Raw genomic sequence first — 26,968 nt, 5'->3', positions numbered from 1 at the left:
TAATACCTGGGATATGTATTTGCATGGTAGTACCTGTGTAATTACAGTGTAGAAACACATTGTTGCTACATACAGGTAACTGCCAAAATATTGGAAGCACTTGAGGGATGCAAAGTATATTGAAAACAGGTTCTTCCACACAGCTGTGGTTCCTGAGTTAATTAAACAATGAACATCCCATCATGCTTAGGGTCATGCATAAAACTGCTGGGCAGGCCATTATTTTGGCTACCATTTCTTTGTCCGCATAGGATGAGAATGCCCCCATCCACAGGGCACAAATGGTCACTGAATGGTTTTATGAGCATGAAAACGATGTAAACCACATGCCATGGCCATCTCAGTCACCAGAGCTCAACCCAATTGAACACTTATGGGAGTTTTCCACCACCATCAACAAAACAGAAAATGATGGTATTTCTTGTGGAAGAATAGTGTTGCAACCTTCCGATAGAGTTCCAGACACTTGTAGAATCTATGCCAAGGTGCATGGAAGCTGTTCTGTCTCGTGGTGGCCCAACGCCCAATTAAATCACTTTATTTTGGTGTTTCCTTTATTTTTGGCAGATGCCTACTTGTTATACTTGTACTTGAAACACCCCTTAAAATGTGAGGTACAATGTTCTATTTGATATTCATTTGAACATTTTCCTTCCCCTATATAACCAACGCAGAAAGTATCACCTGGAAAGCAAAAAAACAGGGGGAGCCACCCCCCTCCCTCGGCCCCCTCTTTCTCTCACACACACCAGAAGTAGTCACCTCCAAAATTATTGACACCCTTGATAAAGATGAGCAAAATAGACTATCAAATAAATAATTAAAATACTGAGCTATATCGTATGCTCAACATATCGAGAAAATTATATTATTTTATAACAGCACCTAATACTTATTTGCACCCTGGCTTTCAATTCTCCAGCACCCTCCCCTTGGGAGGATAACGACAGAGCCTTTTTCTCAAATGTTTTATGAGATTGGAGAACACATTGGGAGGAATCATAGAACTTTCCTCCATACAGAATTTTTCCAGATCCTTGATATCTTCAACTGCCCTCTTCAATTCAAACCACAGGTTTTCAATGGGTTCAAGTCCGGAGTCTGATAAAATGTTGATTTTATAGTCAATTAACCATTTCTTTATGGATTTGGATGTGTGCTTGGGGTTATTGCCCTCCTGGAAGATCCACTTGTGGCCAAGTTTCAGGGTCAGATATACTGGTTGCAGAGGCAACCAGGTTTTTGGCTAAAATGTCCTGGTACATGATGCCATTGATTTAACGAGGTTCCCAGTATCAGTGGAAGCAAAATAGCCCCATAACATCTATCACTCCAGTGTTAATTTGCTAAATTGTAATTACTTTGCTACTATGGCCTATTTATTGCCTTAACTCCTTACGCCATTTGCACCCACTGTATATAGACTTTTTCTATTGTGTTATTGACTGTACGTTTGTTTATTCCAGGTGTAACTCTGTGTTGTTGTTTGTGTCACACTGCTTTGCTTTATCTTGGCCAGGTCGCAGTTGTAAATGAGAACTTGTTCTCAACTGGCCTACCTGGTTAAAATAAAGGTGAAATAAAAATAAATAAATAAATAAATATACCACATATTTTACAGTAGGTATGAGGTACTTCTCTGCATATGCCTCCATTATTTTAAGCCAAACCCATCACTGGTGTGTGTGACCAAAGAGCTCTATTTTCATGTCATCTGACCACAGCACTGGGTCTAAGATCCCTCACAATGTGTTCTCCAATCTCAAACATTTTAGAAAAAGGATGTGCCATTATCCTCGCAAAGGTGCTGGAGTATTGAAAACAGGGCTGCCAATAATTTTGAAATGTATCTTTTTGTGAAAAAAAATGTATTACTTGTTAAAAAAAACATATCTTTCTCTGAGGAATTGTGTTAGTATAAAAAAATATAATTTCCCAATTTTTATGCATGAAATATAGCTCAGTATTTGAATTATTTATTTGATATAGTTTTTTTTGCTAATCTTCATCAAGGGCGCCAATAATTTGTGTGGTGACTGTGGTGCCAAATTGCCACGCTTCCACCTACAAAATCAAAAAGCAAAAGAAGGAAAGCAAATATTGTGAAAGCTGTTATTCAAAAGGAAATCTAGTCAACCTGATTAAGATTGTGTTACGAAATAGAGCGGGTAACAATATTTTCAAAAACAATACGTAATCCCAGAGGACACCGCTCCTTTTACTGCATTACCTAATCCCATCAACCATTGCGGGAGGCGGGAACATGGCTGGTTGTCAACGCAACGTGCATGTCATTACAAAAAGTAACGCCCATCACATCATCTCAAACCAATAGGAAGCCTTAGAAATTACATCATTGTTATTTTCAGTATAGCAGCAGCATAGAAGTGGATAAAGTTCGTCTCCACGTTGGAAGTGCTAGAAAGTACATTGTATCGAGTGAGATAGAGCGTCTGCTTAGAAAAGAAAAGCCTCATTTCAGTAGGCAAATCGAATAAAAAAAATCTTAATTGAAACAAAGACGCATATCGATTGAGGAAGGGAATATTTTTGTTTGATACTATTCATCTTTTATCAAGCCTCAAGAAAAGTTTCCACTTAGGACATTAAAAGTTGTCCTCCGACTTGAGGTTAGAGGTTCGAACATTACTCTACTTGTCCTAAAACTGTCAAAAGATTGGGGACATCGGATTGCAGTTTATCACTCCAAATTGTTTATTGCAATTTCAACATTTGATGCTTTTATTTTTTCCCCAACAACTATCTTCGCGATAAAGACCAGTCAATTGATGCCCACCAAGATGGAAGCTACATTCTATGACGAATCGGTAAATGGTCAGCAAGGCGCAGTGGCTGGATATCATGGGTTTAACCCGAATAGTATGAAGCAGAGTATGACACTGAACCTCAACGACCCTAAAATGTTTAAACCTCATCTGCGGGCGAAAGCTATCGATATACTGACGTCCCCTGATGTGGGATTATTAAAACTGGCCTCTCCGGAATTGGAAAGGCTCATCATCCAGTCCTGCAATGGTTTGACGACTCCGACTCCAACTCAGTTCCTCTGTCCCAAGAACATCACCGACGAGCAAGAGGGTTTTGCTGAGGGTTTCGTGAGGGCGCTCGCGGAGCTTCATTATCAACAGCATATGCCTAATGGCAGTTGTGACTCTCAGACGAATGCTTCCAACGACATGGCATCCGCATCTACTGTGTCGGACAGTCCTATACCCTACAGCTGCACCGTGCGCCCCGAGCCACCGGAATACACAAACTTGGGCCTTTTCAATCGGGCTGTCAGCTCTGCGTCGGCACCTACCGGCGACAGACACTCCTCCGCCAGTTACACGTCCGTCCCGTCCCAAACCCACATCGAGACCCAGCTGCCAGCCCAGCACCCACGGCTACAGCCATTCAAGGAGGAGCCCCAGACGGTGCCAGAGATGAGCGGCGATACCCCTCCGATGTCTCCTATCGACATGGAGAGCCAGGAGAGGATAAAGGCGGAGAGAAAGCGCATGAGGAACAGGGTGGCCGCGTCTAAATGCCGGAAAAGGAAGCTGGAGAGGATCTCGAGGCTCGAGGACAGGGTCAAAAACCTGAAGACCCAACACACAGAGTTGGTCTCTTCTGCTAACGTGCTCCGGGACGAACTGGCACTGCTCAAACAGAAGGTCATGGACCATGTTAACAGCGGGTGCCAACTCATATTGACGCAGCAGCTCCAGGCGTTCTGAACAGCCATAAGACATTGCGGTTTGACTGAGAGACTTTTCATTATGGGACCAAACGCAGCTCCTATAGGGGCGGGTTCTTCGTCTTTGCGCCCTGGCAGAATGGCGACAAGAAAAATAAACGTATTCGTGGAATAAATCGGCTAGCGGTGGCTAAGGCCAACGAACAGTGGCAATGCCTGTTGATCGATCACGAGTTTTGACATTGTCTAGTATGTATATAGACCAAGTCTAGCACTGAGTTCTCTCACCAGCGACAAGTTGTACAATGTAACACTATAGCGTTACGAGACATTGCTTTATTGACACACCTTGTGCGAGGATTGACCCAGAAGTGTTTGTGTACTAGGACTGACACAACACTGCCTTACTTTCTTAACATTTACATTAATACCATTTTGTGAAAAGGTTAAAACAAATGTTAGACCTGAATTAATACTTTATCATAATACTATTTTTATGCCTGTCTTTTGAGCACTTCAGAAAATACAAATATACGACAAATACAATGTGGAATAAAAAGTCATGAATTGAGAATATTGTCTTTGTTATAATTATAAAGAATTGGGTTTTAAATAGCTTTTATTGACACAGGAAAAAAAGTTGAATAGTTCGTACTTGGATGAACAGTGAATGAATTTAATGTTTGTTAACAGTAAAATGGGGACAGGCTGACCATTGAGTCACTCCAGTGTAGTGTAATCGCTTGGTAGGGGACCGTGCTCCTCGACAACGATTGGACATCGTTTCGGAAATGAGCAGCGAGCAAGCCAAATATGGCAAGAGAGCTCTGGGAGCAGTTACGTTTTCTATGACGGTGGGTCAGGGTGTGCCTAAAATACTGTCTCCTGTTGTAAATGCTGGTTGGTAGTAATAGTCTTACGACTGGTGTTTTAAGGAGCTGAGGTGCTACATAATAGATTAGAACATCTTTTATAACGAGTTCACATGACTGAGAAAAAAAACATTCTTCAATAGTGTCTTGTGTAGATAGTGTAATGTGTTCAATAGATATGTTCAATAGATGTGTATATGTGTTTAATAGTGTCAACTTCTGCCCCCCTTCATACCTACGCTGCTGCTTAAATGATTACCACTATGCTGCTATCCATTGGTTATTGATTGACATTCCCAAGTATCTATTCATACTGCTACTGGTCACTATTACTCCTGTTTACATGTACAGTGCCTTTGGAAAATATTAAGACCCCTGGACTTTTCCCCCACATTTTGTTATGTTACAACCTTATTCTAAAATGTATTCGTTTTTTCCCCCCTAATCAATCTACACACAACACCTCATAATGACAAAGCACAAACAGGTTTGTATACATTTTTCGTAAATTTATATTAAAAATAAAAACAATGTCACATTTACGTAAGTACTCAGACCCTTTACTCAGTACTGTGTTGAAGCACCTTTGACAGCGATTACAGCCTCGAGTCTTCTTGGGTATGACGCTACAAGCTTGGCACACCTGTATTTGGGGAGTTTCTCCCATTCTTCTCTGCAGATCCTCTCAAGCTCTGTCAGGTTGGATAGGGAGCGTCGCTGCAAAGCCAGAGATGTTCGATCAGGTTCAAGTCCAGGCTCTGGCTGGGCCACTCAAGGACATTCAGAGACTTGTCCCAAAGGCACTCCTGCGTTGTCTTGGCTGTGTGCTTAGGGTCATTGTCCTGTTGGAAGGTGAACCTTCGCCCCAGAGGTCCTGAGCGCTCTGGAACAGGTTTCTAATCGAGGATCTCTCTGCACTTTGCTCAGTTCATCTTTCCCTCAATCCTGACTAGTCTCCCAGTCCCTGCCGTTGAAAAACATCCCCACAGCATGATGCTGCCACCACCATGCTTCACCGTAGGGATGATGCTAGGTTTCCTCCAGATGTGACGCTTGGCATTTACACCAAAGAGTTCAATCTTTGATTCATCAGACCTTCTCATGGTCAGAGTCCATTAGGTGCCTTTTGGCAAATTCCAAGCGGGCTGTCATGTGTCTTTTACTGTGGAGTGGCTTCCTCCTAGCCACTCTAACATAAAGACCTGATTGTACTGCAGAGATGGTTGTCCTTCTGGAATGTTTTCCCCATCTCCACAGAGAAACTCTGGAGCTCTGTCAGAGTGACCATCGGGTTCTTGGTCACCTCCCTGACCAAGGCCCTTCTCCGATTGCTCAGTTTGGCCGGGCGGCCAGCTCTAGGAAGAGTCTTGGTGGTTCCAAATTTCTTCCATTTAAGAATGATGGTCACTGTGTTCTTGTGGATCTTTCTTGGTACTCTTCCCCAGATCTGAGCCTCAACACAATATGGTCTCTGAGCTCTACCGACAATTCCTTCGACTTCATGGCTTGGTTTTGCTCTGACATGCACTGTCAACTGTGGGACCTTATCTAGACAAGCGTATGCCTTTCCAAATCATGTCCAATCAATTGAATTTACCACAGTTGGACTCCAATCAAGTTGTAGAAACATCGCAAGGATGATCAATGGAAACAGGATGCCCCTGAGCTCAATTTCGAGTCTCATAGCAAAGGGTCTGAATACTTTAAATAAGGTATCTATTTTTAATACATTTGCAAAAAAAATCTAAAAACCTGTTTTCACTTTGTCATTATGGGGTAATGTGTGTAGACTGATGAGGATTTTCCCCCCAAAATTGAAATTTTAGAATAAGGCTGTAACGTAACAAAATGTGGAAAAAGTCGAGGGGTCTGAATACTTTCCAAGTGCACTGTATAATACCATTAGTGTGTAATATATATATATATATATATATCCCTGCTACCAGTCATGTTTTAGTCCTGTTTACATGTATATCTGCCTATTACGCCTACACTGACACTTGCCACACACACACACACACACACCCACCCACCACTTATGATGCTGCCTTTCTGTTTACTATTATTATAAGGGATTCACGGCGAAGCTATGAAACCTATTGTTTTTCTTAGATACTTTCTCCCCCCCTCCCATTGACATGGTTAAATAACTCAAGCATAAATTGGTCATTTATTAATTAATTTATTTGGCACACAGAAACTAGTAGCTTGGTCAAAAAGAATGGCACAGATTGATTATAACAGCACCACCTATAGGCCAGTCTCACAAACCCTCATATCCGCTGCCCCATTTGGCCTAGAGACATGAAAGTTATTGTAGGTCTTTCCTCATGCAGAACAAATTTGCCTCAACGACCCATACGGTCCCTCAGGATAGATTTTCCTCCATCTTGGACATTTTGGAAAATCTTTGAAAAAATTCTCATGAACCATAAATCATAACATCTCTTAACTGAGTTTGAGAAAAACTAAGGGATTGGTGAAGAGATGGCTGAGTTATTGATAAATCAGGAATTCAGATTTTACGTGTCCATTTAAATCCTTTAAATCCACAATGGCCTATCAACTGTGTAGGGTCATCAAATACATTACCATGATGAACCATGTTAAGTTTGGCTTTGATATCTTAAAAAGTTAGGAAACTATTAACAATTCACTTTGACTATGTAAGGCTAATCCTTAAAATAATCATAAAATAATCTTCACATGGACTGAAAGTCTGATTTTGAATTTGGTGTTTTGAATCATCAAAACAGTCCCTAAACAGTTTGAGAAAATAACATTAATGCATTCAAAGATGGTCACATTATACCAGTAGATGCATATTAGCACATATGCTAAAATGTGAAAAAATAAATTAAAATAAAACACTTCAAAAACTCTTATCATGAACCATTACACTAAATGTGGAATGTTGGCCCATGCTACGTCTTCCCTTTAGTTTGAGAAAAGCTAAGTTATTGGTAAAAAAGATGGCAGAGTTAACAAATCAAAAATCGGATTTTACGTGTCAATTTAAACCACTGTAAAGCCACTCCAAAGTGGCCTATCAACTTGAAACGTATCATCGCTATAATGGACGTCCTTAAGATGAACCTAGCATGTTAGCACATATGCTAATAATACTCAAAACATCTCATGAACTTTAAGTCAGATTGAGTCTATATACCAAATCTGGAGTCAATGAATTAGCTTAATGAATTTGACAATGATTAGTTGGTGCATTCAAAGTCGGCCACGCTACACCACTAGATGGCACCATATCACACCAGGGCTATAAGAACTGAACCGATGGACATGGGGCCATGAAACTTGGTAAGTAAACCTTACTTATGTGTCCTTACAAGCTGTGTGAACAAAGTCACTGCAACCTTAGACGGCTGCACCAGACCAGTTGGTGGCACTATAGATGTCATTGGCAACAGTGGCACCATAAGATACTAGAGTCATTTTATTTATTTATTTTATTTCACCTTTATTTAACCAGGTGGGCAAGTTGAGAACAAGTTCTCATTTACAACTGCGACCTGGCCAAGATAAAGCAAAGCAGTTCGACACATAACAACACAGAGTTACACATGGAGTAAAAAAACCTACAGCCAATAATACAGCAGAAAACTTAGTCTATATACAATGTGAGCAAATGAGGTGAGATAAGGGAGGTAAAGGCAATAAATAGGCCATGGTGGTGAAGTAAATACAATATAGCAATTAAAACACAGGAATGGTAGATTTGACAGTAGATGAGTGTGTAAAGTAGAAATACTGGGGTGCAAAGGAGCAAAAATAAATAAATAAATACAGTAGGGGAAGAGGTAGTTGTTTGGGCTATTTATAGATGAGCTATGTACAGGTGCAGTGATCTGTGAGCTGCTCTGACAATTGGTGCTTAAAGCCCTCACTAGGGAGATGTGTTTCAAGTTTCAGAGCTTTTTGTAGTTCGTTCCAGTCATTGGCAGCAGAGAACTGGAAGGAGAGGCGGCCAAAGGAGGAATTGGCTTTGGGGGTGACAAGTGAGATATACCTGCTGGAACGCGTGCTACGGGTGGGTGCTGCTATGGTGACCAGCGAGCAGAGATAAGGCGGGACTTTACCTAGCAGGGTCTTGTAGATGACCTGGAGCCAGTGGGTTTGGCGACGAGTATGAAGCGAGTGCCAGCCAACGAGAGCGTACAGGTCGCAGTGGTGTGTAGTATATGGGGCTTTGGTGACAAAACGGATGGCACTGTGATAGACTGCATCCAATTTGTTGAGTAGGGTGTTGGAGGCTATTTTGTAAATGACATCGCCAAAGTCGAGGATCGGTAAGATGGTCAGTTTTACGAGGGTATGTTTGGCAGCATGAGTGAAGGATGCTTTGTTGCGAAATAGGAAGCCAATTCTACATTTAACTTTGGATGCGAGATGTTTTTTGTGAGTCTGGAAGGAGAGTTTACAGTCTTACCAGACACCTAGGTATTTGTAGTTGTCCACATATTCTAAGTCTGAACCGTCCAGAGTAGTGATGCTGGACGGGCGGGCAGGTGCAGGCAGCGATCGGTTGAAGAGGATGCATTTAGTTTTACTTGTATTTAAGAGCAGTTGGAGGCCACGGAAGGAGAGTTGTATGGCATTGAAGCTCGTCTGGAGGGTTGTTAACACAGTGTCCAAAGAAGGGCCAGAAGTATACAGAATGGTGTTGTCTGCGTAGAGGTGGATTAGAGACTCACCAGCAGCAAGAGCGACATCATTGATATATACAGAGAAGAGAGTCGGCCCAAGAATTGAACCCTGTGGCACCCCCATAGAGACTGCCAGAGGCCCGGACAACAGGCCCTCAGATTTGACACACTGAACTCTGTCGGAGAAGTAGTTGGTGAACCAGTCGAGGCAATCATTTGAGAAACCAAGGCTGTTGAGTCTGCCGATGAGGATGTGGTGATTGATAGAGTCGAAAGCCTTGGCCGGGGCAATGAATACAGCGGCACAGTACTGTTTACTATTTATTATTATTATTTATTTACAATTGATCAAGTGGACTTTGATATTAAACAAGATCGCTGGTGTAAAAAAATAAATAATAATATATACATATTTGCATGCATACTAATGCATGCATTGCTCTGACAAAGTACAGTGAACAAGGACCCAAGTGTACTACTCCGGCATAATTCTACAAGATCATATCAATATCACAATAATAACATTTGTACACAGAGGCGTGGGAAATACAAAAGTAACACTATTCTATCAAACAAATTAACCGACAAAATAAACCCACCAGGTGACCAGAAACACACCCATCCTCAAACGAATTGACATTATTAACGGTGCATTTAAAGGAGGGTCAGAGAGGCTATGGGAGAGATATCACTGTGTGTGTAGACATGTTAGTGCCATAACAAGCTGTCGGTGACCACACCACACTGGGCCTTCATTCCTTCCTTTTCATTACAGCACAGCTCTGTGAGCCTTAAACACAGATCTACTGTGTGCATCTTAGGCTGGGTTTGCACTCTACCAAGCGTTCGAAAAACATTATTGACACTAGTGTAAAGTTGTGCTGCGTGGTGAAGCGGTTGCAGAGCCTCTAATGGAGTAGATCTAGTGGAGAGTAAATCCAGTCTTCGATATCATCCTCTCTCTCTGCTTCAAGGCAGGGTTTAGGGGCCATATGGATGCCTCAACACTGTGCGTGTTAAACTCTCCATTTGTCTCTGCCATACCCCCACCACAATCTGCCTGTCTATCCACCAGACTGTCTGTGTGCGTCTCAGCTGACGAGCAGACCATCCTTCCCTGCGAGGCGTTGATGGTGCACATGGTCCTGCTCCAGCTCCTCGTGACTGGGATGCCACAGCCGGGACAGGATCCGTTCCATGTTCAGGGCATACATGGTGTGAGAGGTCATCACACCTCGGTGGACCTACGTCAAGGAAAAACATGAACAATAGTCGTTTGAGTTGACTTTTCTTTCACATACAATGACAAATACCTTTTCAGCTTTCCTTTTGATTAGAGAGAAATGCTTGTTGAATGCGGTTGAAAAAGCATAACAATTCAAATGTCAGAATGTTTTTTGTTATAGGTATATCATGTGACGGTAAGGCAGATTGAGGCTGTGATTCTCTCACCTGTAACGCTTCCAGGAGATCAAACATGCTGATGGGAGGGAGGGGCGCAAGGAGACTGTCACCAGAACAGGCCAATAGGAGAGCAGCCTGCTGCTCAGCATCGTCTTGTAATAGCTGAGGGGGCGGTCCGGCCAGACGAGATGCACTGTGAGGTGGGCTTGAGTACGGATGAGGAGAGAGTCAGAACAGACAGACGAGCATGACAAGAGCCTAAAAGTAATTGATTAGTAAGGGGAAATTCTGTCTGGCCCTAAAACTGCAAAGGACCCTGCCTTTGTAAATTAAAAAAAATAAGTATTTTAGATGGACCTCTATCCAGTCTCCAAGTGATCCTTTTTGCAGTGTGCTGTACAGGCAGCTCTCCTACCTCACCTTACTGCTATTACTGGTGCTTCATGTACCTAAAGTATAGTATGCTGTTTGAACTAACAACCATTTAAGGTAAAACTGAAGTCTATAAAATTATTCTAAGTTGACCCTTGAAGTTACATTTGAACAGAGCAGTTAAACTTTATTCTACAGTCCGCTGCTTACCAGATAGTTACTCATTAAAATGGTAATACCCTAATAACTGCATTTTGGTTTCTTTCCAATTCATTGAAAGTAGTTGTGCAACCAGAAGGGGGGAGAAAAGAAAGAAAAAAAACTAGACCACCTTTACTCCACACACAGAGATGCATACAAAAAAACCTCTCCCTCGCCCTCCATTTGGCAAATCTGACCATAATTATATCCTCCTGATTCCTGTTTACAAGCAGAAACTAAAGTAGGAAGCACCAGTGACTCGGTCAATAAGAAATTTGTCAGATGAAGCAGATGCTAAGCTACAGGACTGTTTTGCTAGCACAGACTGGAATATGGTCCGGGATTCTTCCGATGGCATTGAGGAGCACACGTACATATACATACCCCAACCAGAAGCCATGGATTACAGGAAACATCTGCACTGAGCTAAAGGGAAGCGCTGCCACTTTCAAGGAGCGGGACTCTAACCCGGAAGCATATAAGAAATCCCGCTATGCCCTCCGATGAACCATCAAACAGGCAAAGCATCAATACAGGACTAAGATTGAATCGTACTACACCGGCTCCGATGCTCGTCGGATGTGGCAGGGCTTGTAAACCATTACAGACTACAAAGGGAACCACAGCCCTGAGCTGCCCAGTGAGCCTATTTTTATTTCTTTAACCTTTATTTAACTAGGCAAGTCAGTTAAGAACAAATTCTTATTTACAATGATGGCCTACCAAAAGGCTCCTGCGGGGACGGGGGCCTGGGATTAAAATAAACACAATATAAATATAGGACAAAACACACATCACAACAAGATAGACAACACAACACTACATAAAGAGAGACCTAACACAACAACATAGCAAGGCAGCAACACATGACAACACAGCATGGTAGCAACACCATAACAACATGGTAACAACACCACATGGTAGCAGCACAAAACATGGTACAAACATTGGGCACAGACAACAGCACAAAGGTCAAGAAGGTGGAGACAAAAATACATCACACAAAGCAGCCACAACTGTCAGTAAGAGTGTCCATGATTGAGTCTTTGAATGAAGAGACTGAGAAAACTGTCCAGTTTGAGTGTTTGTTGCAGCTCGTTCCATTCGCTAGCTGCAGCGAACTGAAAAGAGGGGCAACCCAAGGATGTGTGTGCTTTGGGGACCTTTAACAGAATGTGACTGGCAGAACGGGAGTTGAATGTGGAGGATGAGGGCTGCAGTAGATAGCTCAGACAGGGGGGAGTGAGGCCTAAGAGGGTTTTATAAATAAGCATCAAACAGTGGGTCTTGCGACAGTTATACAGAGATGACCAGTTTACAGAGGAGTACAGAGTGCAGTGATGTGTCCTATAAGGCGCATTGGTGGCAAATCTGATGGCCGAATGGTAAAGAACATCGCGCAGCTCAAGAGCACCCTTACCTGCCGATCTATAAATTATGTCTCCGTAATCTAGCATGGGTAGGATGGTCATCTGAATCAAAGTTAGTTTGGCAGCTGGGGTGAAAGAGGAGTGATTATAATAGAGGAAACCAAGTCTAGATTTAACTTTAGCCTGCAGCTTTGATATGTTCTGAGACAAAGACAGTGCACCGTCTAGCCATACTCCCAAGTACTTGTATGAGGTGATTACCTCAAGCGCTATACCCTCAGAGGTAGTAATAACACCTGGGGGAAGAGCAGCATTCTTCTTACCAAATCACATGACCTTTGTATTGTAGCTGTTCAGAACAAGGTTAAGGGCAGAGAAAGCTTGTTGGACACTAAGAAAGCTTTGTTGTAGAGCATTTAACACAACATCTGGGGAGTGGCCAGCTGAGTATAAGACTATCATCTGCATATAAATGGATGAGAGCGCTTCCTACTGCCTGAGCTATGTTGTTGATGTAAATTGAGAAGAGCGTGGGGTCTAGGATTGAGCTTTGGGGTACTCCCTTGGTGACAAGCAGTGGCTGAGACATCAGATGTTCTGACTTTATACACTGCACTCAGAGAGGTAGTTAGCAAACCAGGCCATAGACCCCTCAGAGACACCAATACTCCTTAGCCGGCCCACAAGAATGGAATGGTCTACCGTATCAAAATCTTTGACCAAGTCAATAAAAACAGCACAATATTGCTTAGAATCAAGGGCAATAGTGACATCATTGAGGACCTTTAAGGTTGCAGTGACACATCCATAACCGGAGCAGAAACCAGACTGCATACCCGAGACAATAATCAACTGACTGGCTTTCTTGATAAGTTTTCCAACACTTTTGATAAACAGGGCAAAATAGAAATAGGCCTATAACAGTTAGGATCAGCTTGATCTCCCCCTTCAAATAAAGGACAAACTGTGGCTGCCTTCCAAGCAATGGGAACCTCCCCAGAAAGGAGAGACAGGTTAAAAAGGTTGGAGATAGGCTTGGCAATGATAGGGGCAGCAACCTAAAAGAAGAAAGGGTCTAAACCATCTGACCCTGATGTTTTTTTGGGGTCAAGTTTAAGGAGCTCCTTTAGCACCTCGGACTCAGTGACTGCCTGCAGGAAGAAACTTTGTAGCAGGGCAGGGGGAAAAAAAGAGGGAGAAGTGTCGGGGATAGTCACATTAGAAGGGGTGGGAGATGAGGAAATGTTGGACGGGCAAAGAGGCATGGCTGAGACAAATAGGAATCCTGACTTAATGAAGTGGTGATTAAAGAGCTCAGCCATGTGCTTCTTGTCAGTAACAACCACATCATCAACATTAAGGGACATGGGCAGCTGTGAGGAGGGTTTATTCTCTAGAACTTCTTGGGGTTAGACCCACAGAGAGAGAACTGCTCCTTAAAGTAACTAACTTTGGCCTTCCGGATAGCCTGAGTGCACTTCATTGTCATTTGCCTGAACGATAACCAGTCAACTTGAGTATGCGTGTGCTGAGCCTGTCGCCAAATGCAATTCTTGAGGTGGAGTAACTCTGCAAGATCACGGTCGAACCAGGGGCTGAACCGGTTTTTAATTCTCATTTTCTTTATGGGGGCGTGTTTGTTAACAATACCACTGAAAGTATCAAAAAAGAAGGTCCAAGCGTCTTCGACAAAGAGGATCAAGCTGATTCTATACCATTTTACAGAGGCCAGTTCATGAAGGAAGGCTTGCTCATTAATGTTTTTTAGCAAGTGTCTATGACAAATCAGATGAGCTAAATTACTTCTATGCTCATGTCAAGGCAAGTAACACAAGCATGCATGAGAGCATCAGCTGTTCCGTACGACTGTGTGATCACGCTCTCCGTAGTCGATGTGAGTAAGACCTTTAAACATGTCAACATTCACAAGGCCGCAAGGCCACATGGATTTCCAAAACGTGTAATCCGAGCATGCGCTGACCAACTGGCAAGTGTCTTCACTGACATCTTCAACCTGTCCCCGACTGAGTCTGTAATACCAACATGTTTCAAGCAGACAACCATAGTCCCTGTGCCCAAGAACACTAAGGTAACCTGCTTAAATGACTACCGACCCGTAGCACTCACATCGGTAGCCATGAAGTGCTTTGAAAGGCTGGTCATGGCTCACAACACCATCATCCCAGAAACTGTAGACCCAGTCCAATTTGCATACCGCTCCAACAGATCCACAGATGACGCAACCTCTATTGCTCTCCACACTGCCCTTTCCCACCTGGACAAAAACACCTATGTGAGAATGCTGTTCACTGACTACAGCTCAGCGTTCAACACCATAGTTCCCTCAAAGCTCATCACTAAGCTAAGGACCCTGGGACTAAACACCTCCCTCTGCAACTGGATCCTGGAATTCCTGACGGGCCGCCCCCAGGTGGTAAGTGTAGGTAACAACACACCCGCCACACTGATCCTCAACACGGGGGCCCCCCTCAGGGGTGCTTGCTCAGTCCCCTCCTGTACTCCATGTTCACTCATGACTGCATGGCCAGGCACGACTTCAACAGCATCATCAAGTTTGCAGATGACACAACAACGGTAGGCCTGATCACCAACAATTATGAGACAGCCTATAGGGAGGAGGTCAGAGACCTGGCCATGTCGTGCCAGGACAACAACCTCTCCCTCAACATGATCAAGACAAAGGAGATGATTGTGGACTACAGTTAAAGGATGTCCGAGCATGCCCACATTCTCATCGACGGGGCTGCAGTGGAGCAGGTTGAGAGCGTCAAGTTCCTTGGTGTCCACATCACCAACAAACTATCATGGTCCAAACACATTAAGACAGTCGTGAAGATGGCACGACAAAGCCTATTAACCCTCAGGAGACTGAAAAGATTTGGCATGGGTCCTCAGATCCTCAAAAGGTTCTACAGCTGCACCATCGACAGCATCCTGACTGGTTGCATCACTGCCTGGTATGGCAACTGCCCGGCCTCCGACCACAAGGCACTACCCCCGTATGGCCCAGTACATCACTGTGGCCAAGCTTCCTGCCATCCAGTACCTCTATACCAGGCGGTGTCAGAGAAAGGCCCTAAAAATTGTCAAAGACTCCAGCCACCCTAGTCATAGACTGTTCTCTCTGCTACCACACGGCAAGCTGTACCGGAGCACCAAGTCTAGGTCCAAAAGGCTTCTTAAATGCTTCTACCCCCAAGCCATACGACTCCTGAACAAATAATCAAGGGCTACTCCGACCCCTCTTTTACACTGCTGCTACTCTCTGTTTATTATTTGTGAATAGTCACTTTAACTCTACCTACATGTAAATATTACCTCAACTAACCGGTGCCCCTGCACATTGACTCTGTATCGGTACCCCCTGTATATAGCCTCGCTATTGTCATTTTACTGCTGCTGTTTAATTATTTGTTACTTTTTAATTTTCAATGTTTTACCTAAAACTTTTTTTTCTTAACTTCTTAAAGCATTGTTGGTTAAGCGGGGCGGCAGGTAGCCTAGTGGTTAGAGCGTTGGGCCAGTAACCGAAAGGTTGCTGGATCGAATCCCCGAACTGACAAGGTAAAAATCTGTCGTTCTGCCCATGTACAAGGCAGTTAACCCACTGTTCCCCGGTAGGCCATAATTGTAAATAAGAATTTGTTCTTAACTGACTTGCCTAGATAAATAAAGGTTAAATAAAAAAAATGTAAGGGCTTGTAAGTAAGCATTTCACTGTAAGATCTACCTACACTGGTTGTATTCGGCACGTGATAAATAACATTTGATTTGATACTTCGTTGAACATTTTTCTACTTGATTTAAGGCAGCTGAACGCGGCAGACAGACAATTAACCTCATTACCAATCTGTGACAATGTGGTAGGCTGCCAGGCTGTTCTTCAAGTAGGGCTGGGGGGTGACATCACTGCCGAAGGCGTAGGGGAAGTGTCCGTCACGCAGCCGGTAGGCCTTCCTCCTGGACACCACAGCAGTCAGCATGTCCTTCAGGTGGTTCTGTGGTAGTGGAGGGAACGACAGGTGAGTGAAGTGTGTGTATGGGGGGGGGGGGGGGTCCTGAGTGGACTGATACAACTGGCTGTTGGAATGGGTACAAAGCCTGTCTCAAAGCATAAAGTAACCTGTGCTACATGAAAAACATGAAATCTAAAAAAACACTCGACACATACCTCCACTGCGTGGACCATGGTGCTGACGGCGTCCTCCGTGACGTTGTCCAGGCCCAGCTCAAAAGCGGTGACCATCATGCGGGCCTCCAGCTGGCCCCGGGTGGGCAGCAACAGGGTGTGGGCACTAAGTCTCAGCTCCTCCTCCTCACTCCCAACCTCCCGCGGGCTGAAGGCCTGGGCCGCACTCAGAGGGTTCTGGGGCTGGAAACGATGCTGGACACGCAACGGGTCACACGCACAGAATTATACTTCACCAACAGGAGAGGTCTGAAGTTTATAAACCATGTATTACTGCCACCCCCATTACGCATTATTGAAGGACAACAACTCACATCAAATTTCTGTCTGAAGGAGAACTTCTTTTTTCCTTTGGCAGGCTTGCCAGGCTTGGAGGCTGCGCTACCTGCCCACTGCAAAGATCCAGCACCCTCTGGAAAAGGGAATGGGTTGCAGTCAGGTTTGTGGTCAACATACAGATGTGTGGTATCCATCGATATTGATATATTAGATGGAAAACCTACCTGGTGTGGAGACGATTATCTGACAACGTGTGAGAATGGCCAGGAGAAAGTCATTGTGGACATGAACTGAGAGAGAGAAAAATAGGGAGAGTTTGATTGAAATTCATTATTTTTTTTGCACTGAGCAGACTAGCTCTGGTCCATACGCTTGTGTCAGGTGAGCAGCTCATTGTGCAAATCGGATGCATGTGCATGGCTAGTGGCTGTAAACAAAGTGCTCTCACTTCATATTTTCAGCCCCAGGTCACCCATATTGTCACTCCCCAGAAGAAGCAGTCCTCCATAGGTATTTCAATTCAAATGTTTCGAGGCCAAAATGACATGTCATTACAGGTTTTGGGGACAGTAATATTAGAACTTTCCAAAAATTATACTTAAAGTTTTTATATATTGTTTCAATTTTTAGCTCACATAATATAAAAGTATGCATTAAGGTGTGTCTGTAATAGAATAAATAAGGCAAAAATAAATTTAAACAATAATAAATGCAATTTTATAGCTTCCAAAAGATTTTTTACAACAGTGGGGGAGTGCCTAGATGGAGGCGGGGGGGGGGGGGCTTCAAAACAGCCCTTTCCGAAATGCACCTTGGCCTTTCCAACCTGACCCAATACATACAGTTTAAGATGGAAGTTTACTTACACTTAGGTTGGAGTCATTAAAACTCTTTTTTCAACCACCACAAATGTATTGTTAACAAACTATAGTATTGGCAAGTCGGTTAGGACATCTACTTTGTGCATGACACAAGTCACTTTTCCAACAATTGTTTACAGATTATTTCACTGTATCACAACTCCAGCGGGTCAGACGTTTACATACACTAAGTTGACTGTACCTTCAAACAGCTTGGAAAATTCCAGAAAATGATGTCATGGCTTTAGAAGCTTCTGATTGCTAATTGACATAATTTGAGTCAATTGGAGGTGTACCTGTGGATGTATTTCAAGGCCTACCTTCAAACTCAGTGCCTCTTTGCTTGACATCATGGGAAAATCAAAAGAAATCAGCCAAGACCTCAGAAAAAAGGATGAACCAGACCTCCACAAGTCTGGTTCATCCTTGGGAGCAATTTCCAAACGCCTGAAGGTACCACGTTCATCTGTACAAACAATAGTACGCAAGTATAAACACCATGGACCCACGCAGCCATCATACCGCCCAGGAAGGAGACGCGTTCTGTCTCCTAGAGATGAACGTACTTTGGTGCGAAAAGTGCAAATAAATCCCAGAACAACAGCAAAGGACCATGTGAAGATGCTGGAGGAAACGGGTACAAAAGTATCTATATCCACAGTAAAACGAGTCCTATATCGACATAACCTGAAAGGCCGCTCAGCAAGCAAGACACTGCTCAAAAACCACCATAAAAAAGCCAGACTACGGTTTGCAACTGCACATGGGGACAAGATCGTACTTTTTGGTGAAATTTCCTCTGGTCTGATGAAACAAAAATAGAGCTGCATGGCCATAATGACCATCGTTATGTTTGGAGGAAAAAGGGGTAGGCTTGCAAGCCGAAGAACACCATCCCAACCGTGAAGCACGGGGGTGGCAGCATGATGTTGTGGGGGTGCTTTGCCGCAGGAGGGACTGGTGCACTTCACAAAATAGATGGCATCATAAGGAGGGAAAAGTATGTGGATATATTGAAGCAACATCTAAAGACATCAGTCAAGAAGTTAAAGCTTGGTCGCAAATGGGTCTTCCAAATGGACAATGACCCCAAGCATACTTCCAAAGTTGTGGCAAAATGGCTTAAGGTCAACAAAGTCAAGGCATTGGAGTGGCCATCACAATGCCCTTACCTCAATCCTATAGAAAATTTGTGGGCAGAACTGAAAATGTGTGTGCGAGCAAGGAGGCCTAGAAACCTGACTCAGTTACACCAGCTCTGTCAGGTGGGATGGGCCAAAATTCAACCAACTTATTGTGGGAATCTTGTGGAAGGCTACCTGAAACGTTTGACCCAAGTTAAACAATTTAAAGGCAAATTTGTGGAGTGGTTGAAAAACAAGACTTAATGACTCCAACCTAAGTGTATGTAAACTTCCGACTTCAACTCTATGTATGTATGTATGTATGTATGTATGTATGTATGTATGTATGTATGTATGTATGTATGTATGTATGTATGTATGTATGTATGTATGTATGTATGTATGTATGTATGTATGTATGTATGTATGTGTGTGTGTGTGTGTGTGTGTGTGTGTGTGTATGTATACAGACCCGTTCCAAACAGACCCGAGGACAACCTGTATAGACCTAGTCGGATCCAGACTTGGTCCTATCCGAGTGAGGGAGCTGAGTTACTTTATTAACCGGAGCTGATAAAGCGTGAGAAGAGCCAGTCTAGCAGGTGGGGCAGGGCAGTACTGTGAGTAACACAGGGAGGAGGGAACCAACAAGCTACACACTCCAGAAAAGCATCTGTGTGTGTGTGTAGCCCCTTCCGGAAAAGTCTTAATTACACATACCCGAGACAATCATATCATATCTGACCCAGACCTGAGACACTATTTATAATTTTGGATCCAGACCCGCTCAGGTCCCAGATCGGGTCTCGGGCAATGTTACCTCTAACCTGCAGGCTCGCAGCTCCCCGGGAATGCCGCCCAGAAGAAATATCAGCCCGCATAGAGAAGCACGACATTGAACTTCACTCAAATTTCACTGACATTATGAACATTTCCCTTTACTATGGGAATTTTGATTGAATCAATGCAATGTTAGCCACTTTCAATGCAACATACCGAAACACAACTATGCAAGAGATTTTGTTTTAGTCAGAACGCATCAGAGTAGGATTATATTGCATTGATAGGCATAACCAATCAGAGCTGCAATAGGCTTATATGCAATTAAACCATTTCCATATATGGATCTGTGCCATTCCCTTTTAACTGGACTGTGTTTACAGCATGAGACCAAAGCGAGAGCTGCATAAAGCCACATGCGCACATTTGTTCATATCCTTTGCTAGTTAGTGACTTATTAGCCCAGTTATAGATCATTTGTAGTCAGCAATGGGGGAGTGATTGATCCCCACAAAAGCACAAAACGTGAGCATTTCTAGCCTTTTTTGAAAAACGAGGTGTTGTATTTTGTAACAGGCTTGAATAAGCCAAGTAGCCAACAGGCAGAGGGTAGCATAGTTTGTCTTCCCTGTAATAATGGTATGGGAATAATGATGCATTTTATTTTATAAAGTGGTTTGTTGCAACAAACACAATAGCATTTTCATTGACATCCTTATCTGAAGAACAAGTGAATAAACAAGTTAATGTATGTTTTTCTAAAGTCTCATGGAATGTAGGCCTACATTGAACAACACCCATTGGCTGCTACCGTAGGCTGAATTACAGAACAGCTATTTCCATGTTAAAATGTTAGGCCTACATTATGATCAAATAGCCACAGTAGCCTACTTGACCACTTAAAACTAACTTAAAGCGGTTACAGCCTCATGGTTCACAGTAAACACTCACTGGAGGTTGCACAGAATTTTCAAAACGTTCAAGTTTGCGCTTAGCAGACCTGAAATTTTCTCAGTGCATACATTTTTGTGTGAAGACCTCTTGTCCAACCCACAGAAACAGTCAGAGAACGTTGAATAATTTCTCCACTAACCGTTGTCTTGTGCCAAAAGGCGACGAGCCTCGATGTCAAACTCTTCCTTGCTTATCTTGTGTTTGAACCACAGTTTCAAGTTCGCCCAGTAACTATAAGAGATGCAATTGAGGAAATGAACATTCATGACAACGTTAGCTAAACATTGAGTAAAGTTACGTAAAAGCGGGCGCATACTAGGTTCGGTTTGCTCCTGGCAGAACTTGGCTTGGCGAAGTGAACGTCTGTGCCTTCACATACTCTCTTAACCTGTTTGGGATAGGGGGCAGTATTTTCACGGCCGGATAAAAAACGTACCCGAATTAATCTGGTTACTACTCCTGCCCAGAAACTAGAATATGCATATAATTAGTAGATTTGGATAGAAAACACTCTAAAGTTTCTAAAACTGTTTGAATGGTGTCTGTGAGTATAACAGAACTCATATGGCAGGCCAAAACCTGAGAAGATTCTATACAGGAAGTGCCCTGTCTGACCATTTCTTGTCCTTCTAGGGCATCTCTATCAAAAAATACAGCATCTCTGCTGTAATGTGACATTTTCTAAGGCTTTCAATGGCTCTAGGAAGGCGCCAGAAAGTGGAATGAGAGCTCTCCAGTCTCTGGGCGAAAAACAGCAGGGGTTTTTGTGAGTGGTCCTTCTGGGAACAATGACACTGAGGCGCGCGTGCACGAGACGACTCCATTTTTTTCTTTCAGTGTTTGAACGAATTCAACGTCGCGCGGTTGGAATAATATCGCTATTTTACGAGAAAAATAGCATAAAAATGTATTTTAAACAGCGTTTGACATGCTTCGAAGTACGGTAATGGAATATTTTGCATTTTTTTGTCACGAAATGCGCCGGCGACTCACCCTTTGGATAGTGACTTGAATGCACAAACAAAACGGAGCTATTTGGATATAACTATGGATTATTTCGAACCAAAACAACATTTGTTGTTGAAGTAGAAGTCCTGGGAGTGCATTCTGATGAAGAACAGCAAAGGTAATCCAATTTTTCTTATAGTAAATCTGAGTTTGGTGAGTGCCAAACTTGGTGGGTGTCAAATTAGCTAGCCGTGATGGCCGGGCTATCTACTCAGAATATTGCAAAATGTGCTTTCACCGAAAAGCCATTTTAAAATCTGACACCGCGATTGCATAAAGGAGTTCTGTATCTATAATTCTTAAAATAATTGTTATGTATTTTGTGAACGTTAATCGTGAGTAATTAAATAAATTCACCTGAAGTTTTCGGTGGGTATGCTAGTTCTGAACAAAACATGCTAATGTAAAAAGCAGTTTTTTTATATAAATATGAACAAAACATGCATATATTGTATAACATAATGTCCTAGGAGTGTCATCTGATGAAGATCATCAAAGGTTAGTGCTGCATTTAGCTGTGGTTTTGGTTTTTGTGACATTATATGCTAGCTTGAAAAATGGCTGTGTGATTATTTCTGGCTGGGTACTCTCCTGACATAATCTAATGTTTTGCTTTCGCTGTAAAGCCTTTATGAAATCGGACAATGTGGTTAGATAAAGGAGAGTCTTATCTTTCAAATGGTGTAAAATAGTCATATGTTTGAGAAATTGAAATTATAGCATTTTTAAGGTTTTTCGCGCCAGGCACTACCATTGGATATTGGTGAGGCGGAACGTCTGTCCATAATTTAAAGACCTTCACTTAAAAAAATTGCAATATTACGGTTTGTCCCTCAAGACACCTTAGCAACATTTTTTTCTACCCTGTCCACTTGTACCCTTTATACGTCATACCCGTATACAGGTTGAACATGGCCGATTTGGACACTCATAAGCTCCTAAATTGGAACGCAATGGCTGTACAGTAAACATGCTATACCTGACTTCAGAGCTCAGGGTCTCCGCCTCACAGCTCTGTATGGGTTTTGACCGACAGACGTTCTGAACTTGAGCACAGAGTGCCACAAGAAGTTCACCCCATCCCTCCTGCTAATTGGGACTTTTGCAAATGTTTTGTTTTCTGAGTTTGGGAAATGCTATAAATAACGAGGACACCCGTGAGGCCAAATGTGCACTTAACATTTCCATATCACAAAACTCATGTAATATACAGCGTCAACGTTTATGATCACTATGTTTTATGTAATTACAAGATGACATGGCATTATACACTGGGTTGTCCTGAACAGAATGAGCCTGTTTGTTGTATTGTAAAGAACATTTGCTGTGGACCACGTATCAGAATGCACTCATGACTCCATTCTATGCGCACCAAAAGTACGATCTGCTCCTCTGAATTGCCTTGTGAAAGCTTAACACTGTAAAATCGTGTTTTATAATTTAGCTAGTCGTGTTGGCAATAAAGCAAGCTTTCAAATTATACCCACCTGACCCAGATTGTGATTTATAATGGATTTCGTAAACAGTAGAACAAAAACGCCACAAAATATATGCACGAACTGTTCCGGATGGATGCGGACGCCTTTCATCGCACAATTTTACATCTACCTAAGATGTTTGGTGCAGTATTTCAAAGTGGAAAAATGTACATGAAAACTAGTCATATGTCGTCGAATGACAAACACTTAATTGAAAAATCCCTACTGTTGACCAATCACTGGCCGAGGGTCGTAGACTTTGAATAAATAGTGTGTGCTCGAAACAGCCGAAAAATCCCTGCCGAACGCCCAACAGTTTTTATTTGTTTGTTAATTTATATGCGCGAACCGTGTACTCCCGAGTCGATATTCACGTAATAAAAAGGAATTCCCATCGACCACAAAATGGTGAAAACAAACATTTTCAGTTGACCTCCAGTGTAAAAGAACCAACTTTGTCGTCATTTTTTATTGGTGTTAAAATAAAGAAAGTATGCTGTTTGGAGCACCGGGCCGTCGTTTGAGATTACTACTTTTTCATAACGACAATACAAGTTTGACGTTGGGCGACAAAGAATGTTCATAATGTAGCTATGACTATTGTCTACAGACATGTCGATGGACTGTAAACCAGACTTTTAGACTTGCTTTCAATGAGAATAACAAAGTCATTACACATATACTTTTTAAAATGTATTTTTTTTACAGTAATTGGCTAAAACAAGCAGACAAGAAAATTGCATTTGTAAAAAGAGCCAATGGGGTAACCTAGGTAACCACAGGTTGTTTTCCCCACAGGCGGGCGGGCCGCAAAGTTATACCTATGGGTGTGTTGGTAAATTCACTCTGGAGTGCCAAACTGCGCTCTGGGCGTTCGTAAATTGAGAGCATTGTCAGATTGCCCATTAGTAAATTCAGAGGTTCTCTCTCGGAGCATTCAGAGGGCACCCTGGACGCTCTGGCCGAGGAGTAGAGTTGATCCGAGCGTTCTGAACTCAAACCGGCAAAAATAATTAATAATTTAAAAGCACCCAACCTAAATAAAGTTTGCTAGTTTGCTAGCTACTTCCAGACACAAATAAGAGAACAGTCTGACCATTTCACTCACCCTTGCGGAGCTGGTTAGGCTGATTTTCATGGCAACAATTTTAATTACTTTTTTTGCCGAAATTTACAGACACCGGTCATATTAAACGGGTGTTGCGCGTTCGGAAATGCATCAGTTATTCTGCACACTCAGGCAAGACGCTCTGAAAACGAGTAGATAGCCAGAGTGAATTTACGAACGCACCCATAATACCGACTGGGACAATAGATTGGGAAACAGGCTTCAGCTAGCTAGATACTAGTTTTAGTTAACAACTTTCGAAATAGGAAAGTAAAAAAAATTAAAAATAAAGTGCAAAGACAACATCAAATCAACCAATGGTTGCTTACTTACTGTTTGACATTATCACCAATTGCTTCAGTTAAATGTTTCTTGGCAATTTCAAGCTCAGTAGCATGGGCTGCCATAACGACGTCTATACAAGTGTTCGACGTTATCATTCAGCGCCTGGGCTGCATCTTCTTCTTCTGTTATCGGAAGTGTGTGCATCAGCAAAAGGTGTAATAGCGCCACCTATGAACTTGGAATATAAGAAAACACACACACACACACACACACACACATAAATACACACACGCTTCTGAAATTACCATTTCTTGCCAGCAGAGAGCACACATGCCTCAAGAGACAGTGCTGTGTATTATTAATTACAGTGCATTCGGAAAGTATTCAGACCCCTTGACTTTTTCCACATTTTGTTACCTTACAGCCTTATTCTAAAATTCATTAAATAGTTTTTTCCCTTCATCAATCTACACACAATACCCTACAAAGCAAAAACAGGTTTTTAGACATTTTAGCAAATGTGTTAGAAATCAAATGTATTAAATTCAAATGTATTTTAAGAAGCAGCTTTGGCAGTGATTACAGCCTCAACTCTTCATGGGTATGACGCGACAAGCTTGGCACACCTGTATTTGGGAAGGTTCTCCCATTCTTCTCTGCAGATCCTCTCAAGCTTTGTCAGGTTGGATGGGGAGCGTTGCTGCACAGCTATTTTTAATTTTTATTTAACCTTTATTTAACTAGGCAAGTCATTTAAGAACACATTCTTATTTACAATAACGGCTTAGGAACAGTGGGTTTAACTGCCTTGTTCAGGCAGTAGTTAAGTAAATGTAATTTTTCATTCCAATTTTTTGATAAATGAGCAAACATTTCTACTGTGCCTTGCGAAAGTATTCGCCCCACTTGGCATTTTCCTATTTTGTGGCCTTACAACCTGGAATTAAAATACATTTTGGGGGGGGTTATATCATTTGATTAACACAACATGCCTACCACTTTGAAGATGCAAAATATTTTTTATTGTGAAACAAACAAGAAATAATAAAAAAAAACTGAAAACTTGAGCGTGCATAACTATTCACCTCCCCAAAGTCAATACTTTGTAGAGCCACCTTTTGCAGCAATTACAGCTGCAAGTCTCTTGGGATATGTCTCTATAAGCTTGGCACATCTAGCCACTGGGATTTTAGCCCATTCTTCAAGGCAAAACTGCTCCAGCTCCTTCAAGTTGGAAGGGTTTCTGCTGATGTACAGCAATCTTTAAGTCATACTACAGATTCTCAATTTGATTGAGGTCTGGGCTTTGACTAGGCCATTCCAAGACATTTAAATGTTTCCCCTTAAACCACTCGAGTGTTGCTTTAGCCGTATGCATCGTGTCATTGCCCTGCTGGAAGGTGAACCTCCGTCCCCTCTGCAAGACTGAAACAGGTTTCCCTCAAGAAGTTCCCTGTATTTAGCACCATCCATCATCATTAAATTCTGACCAGTTTCCCAGTCCCTGCCTATGAAAAACATCCCCACAGCATGATGCTGCCACCACCATGCTTCACTGTGGGGGATAGTGTTCTCGGGGTGATGAGAGGTGTTGGGTTTGTGCCAGACATAGTGTTTTCCTTGATGGCCAAAAATATAAATTTTAGTCTCATCTGACCAGAGTACCTTCTCCCACATGCCTTTTGGCGAACACCAAAAATGTTTGCTTATTTTTTTCTTTAAGCAATGGTTTTTTTCTGGCCACTCTTCTGTAAAGCCCAACTCTGTGGAGTGTATGGCTTAAAGTGGTCCTATGGACAGTTACTCCAATCTCCGCTGTGGAGTTTGCAGCTCCTTCAGGGTTCTCTTTGGTCTCTTTGTTGCCTCTGATTAATGCCCTCCTTGCCTGGTCCGTGAGTTTTGGTGGGCGGCCATCTCTCGGCAGGTTTGTTGTGGTGACATTTTCTTTACATTTTTTAATAATGGACTTAATGGTGCTCCGTGGGATGTTCAAAGTTTCAAATATTTTTTTGTAACCCAACCCTGATCTGTACTTCTCCACAACTTTGTCCCTGACCTGTTTGGAAATCTCCTTGGTCTTCATGGTGCCGCTTGCTTGGTGGTGCCCCTTGCTTAGCGATGTTGCAGACTCTGGGGCCTTTCAGAACAGGTGTATATATACTGAGATCATGTGACAGATCATGTGACACTTAGATTGCACACAGGTGGACTTTATTTAATTAATTATGTGACTTCTGAAGGTAATTGTTTTCACCAGATCTTATTTAGGGCTTCATAGCAAAGGGGGTGAAAACATATGCAC

General features: G+C 42.6%; 2 protein-coding genes across 3 annotated transcripts; one reads left to right on the top strand and one right to left on the bottom strand.

The window, feature by feature from the left end:
• Positions 1 to 2,347: 2,347 nt before the first annotated feature.
• LOC115169534 (transcription factor AP-1-like) lies at positions 2,348 to 4,339 on the top strand. Its single transcript, XM_029725239.1, has one exon. The coding sequence runs from the start codon at positions 2,790 to 2,792 to the stop codon at positions 3,738 to 3,740; it is 951 nt and encodes a 316-aa protein (XP_029581099.1). The 5' UTR covers positions 2,348 to 2,789; the 3' UTR covers positions 3,741 to 4,339.
• Positions 4,340 to 9,550: 5,211 nt separating this feature from the next.
• Positions 9,551 to 24,832, bottom strand: LOC115169532 (transcriptional adapter 1-like). Of its 2 annotated transcripts, XM_029725237.1 has the most exons (8): positions 24,715 to 24,832; positions 20,927 to 21,018; positions 17,294 to 17,359; positions 17,105 to 17,202; positions 16,773 to 16,985; positions 16,448 to 16,599; positions 10,686 to 10,842; positions 9,551 to 10,477 (listed from the first exon to the last, which is right to left on the bottom strand). In XM_029725237.1, exons 1-8 carry the CDS (start codon positions 24,819 to 24,821, stop codon positions 10,325 to 10,327), a joined length of 1,038 nt encoding a protein of 345 aa, XP_029581097.1. In that variant the 5' UTR covers positions 24,822 to 24,832; the 3' UTR covers positions 9,551 to 10,324. The 2 variants fall into 2 exon arrangements, with proteins under 2 accessions (XP_029581097.1, XP_029581098.1); XM_029725238.1 differs by lacking the exon at positions 20,927 to 21,018 and having other exon boundaries at positions 24,715 to 24,807.
• Between the last annotated feature and the right edge of the window lie 2,136 nt (positions 24,833 to 26,968).

The sequence above is a fragment of the Salmo trutta genome, chromosome 31 (genome assembly GCF_901001165.1).
Source record: "Salmo trutta chromosome 31, fSalTru1.1, whole genome shotgun sequence".
Lineage (NCBI taxonomy): Eukaryota > Metazoa > Chordata > Actinopteri > Salmoniformes > Salmonidae > Salmo > Salmo trutta.
The sequence above is the reverse complement of the archived record's forward strand: the minus strand, read 5'-3'. Positions and strand labels throughout refer to the sequence as shown.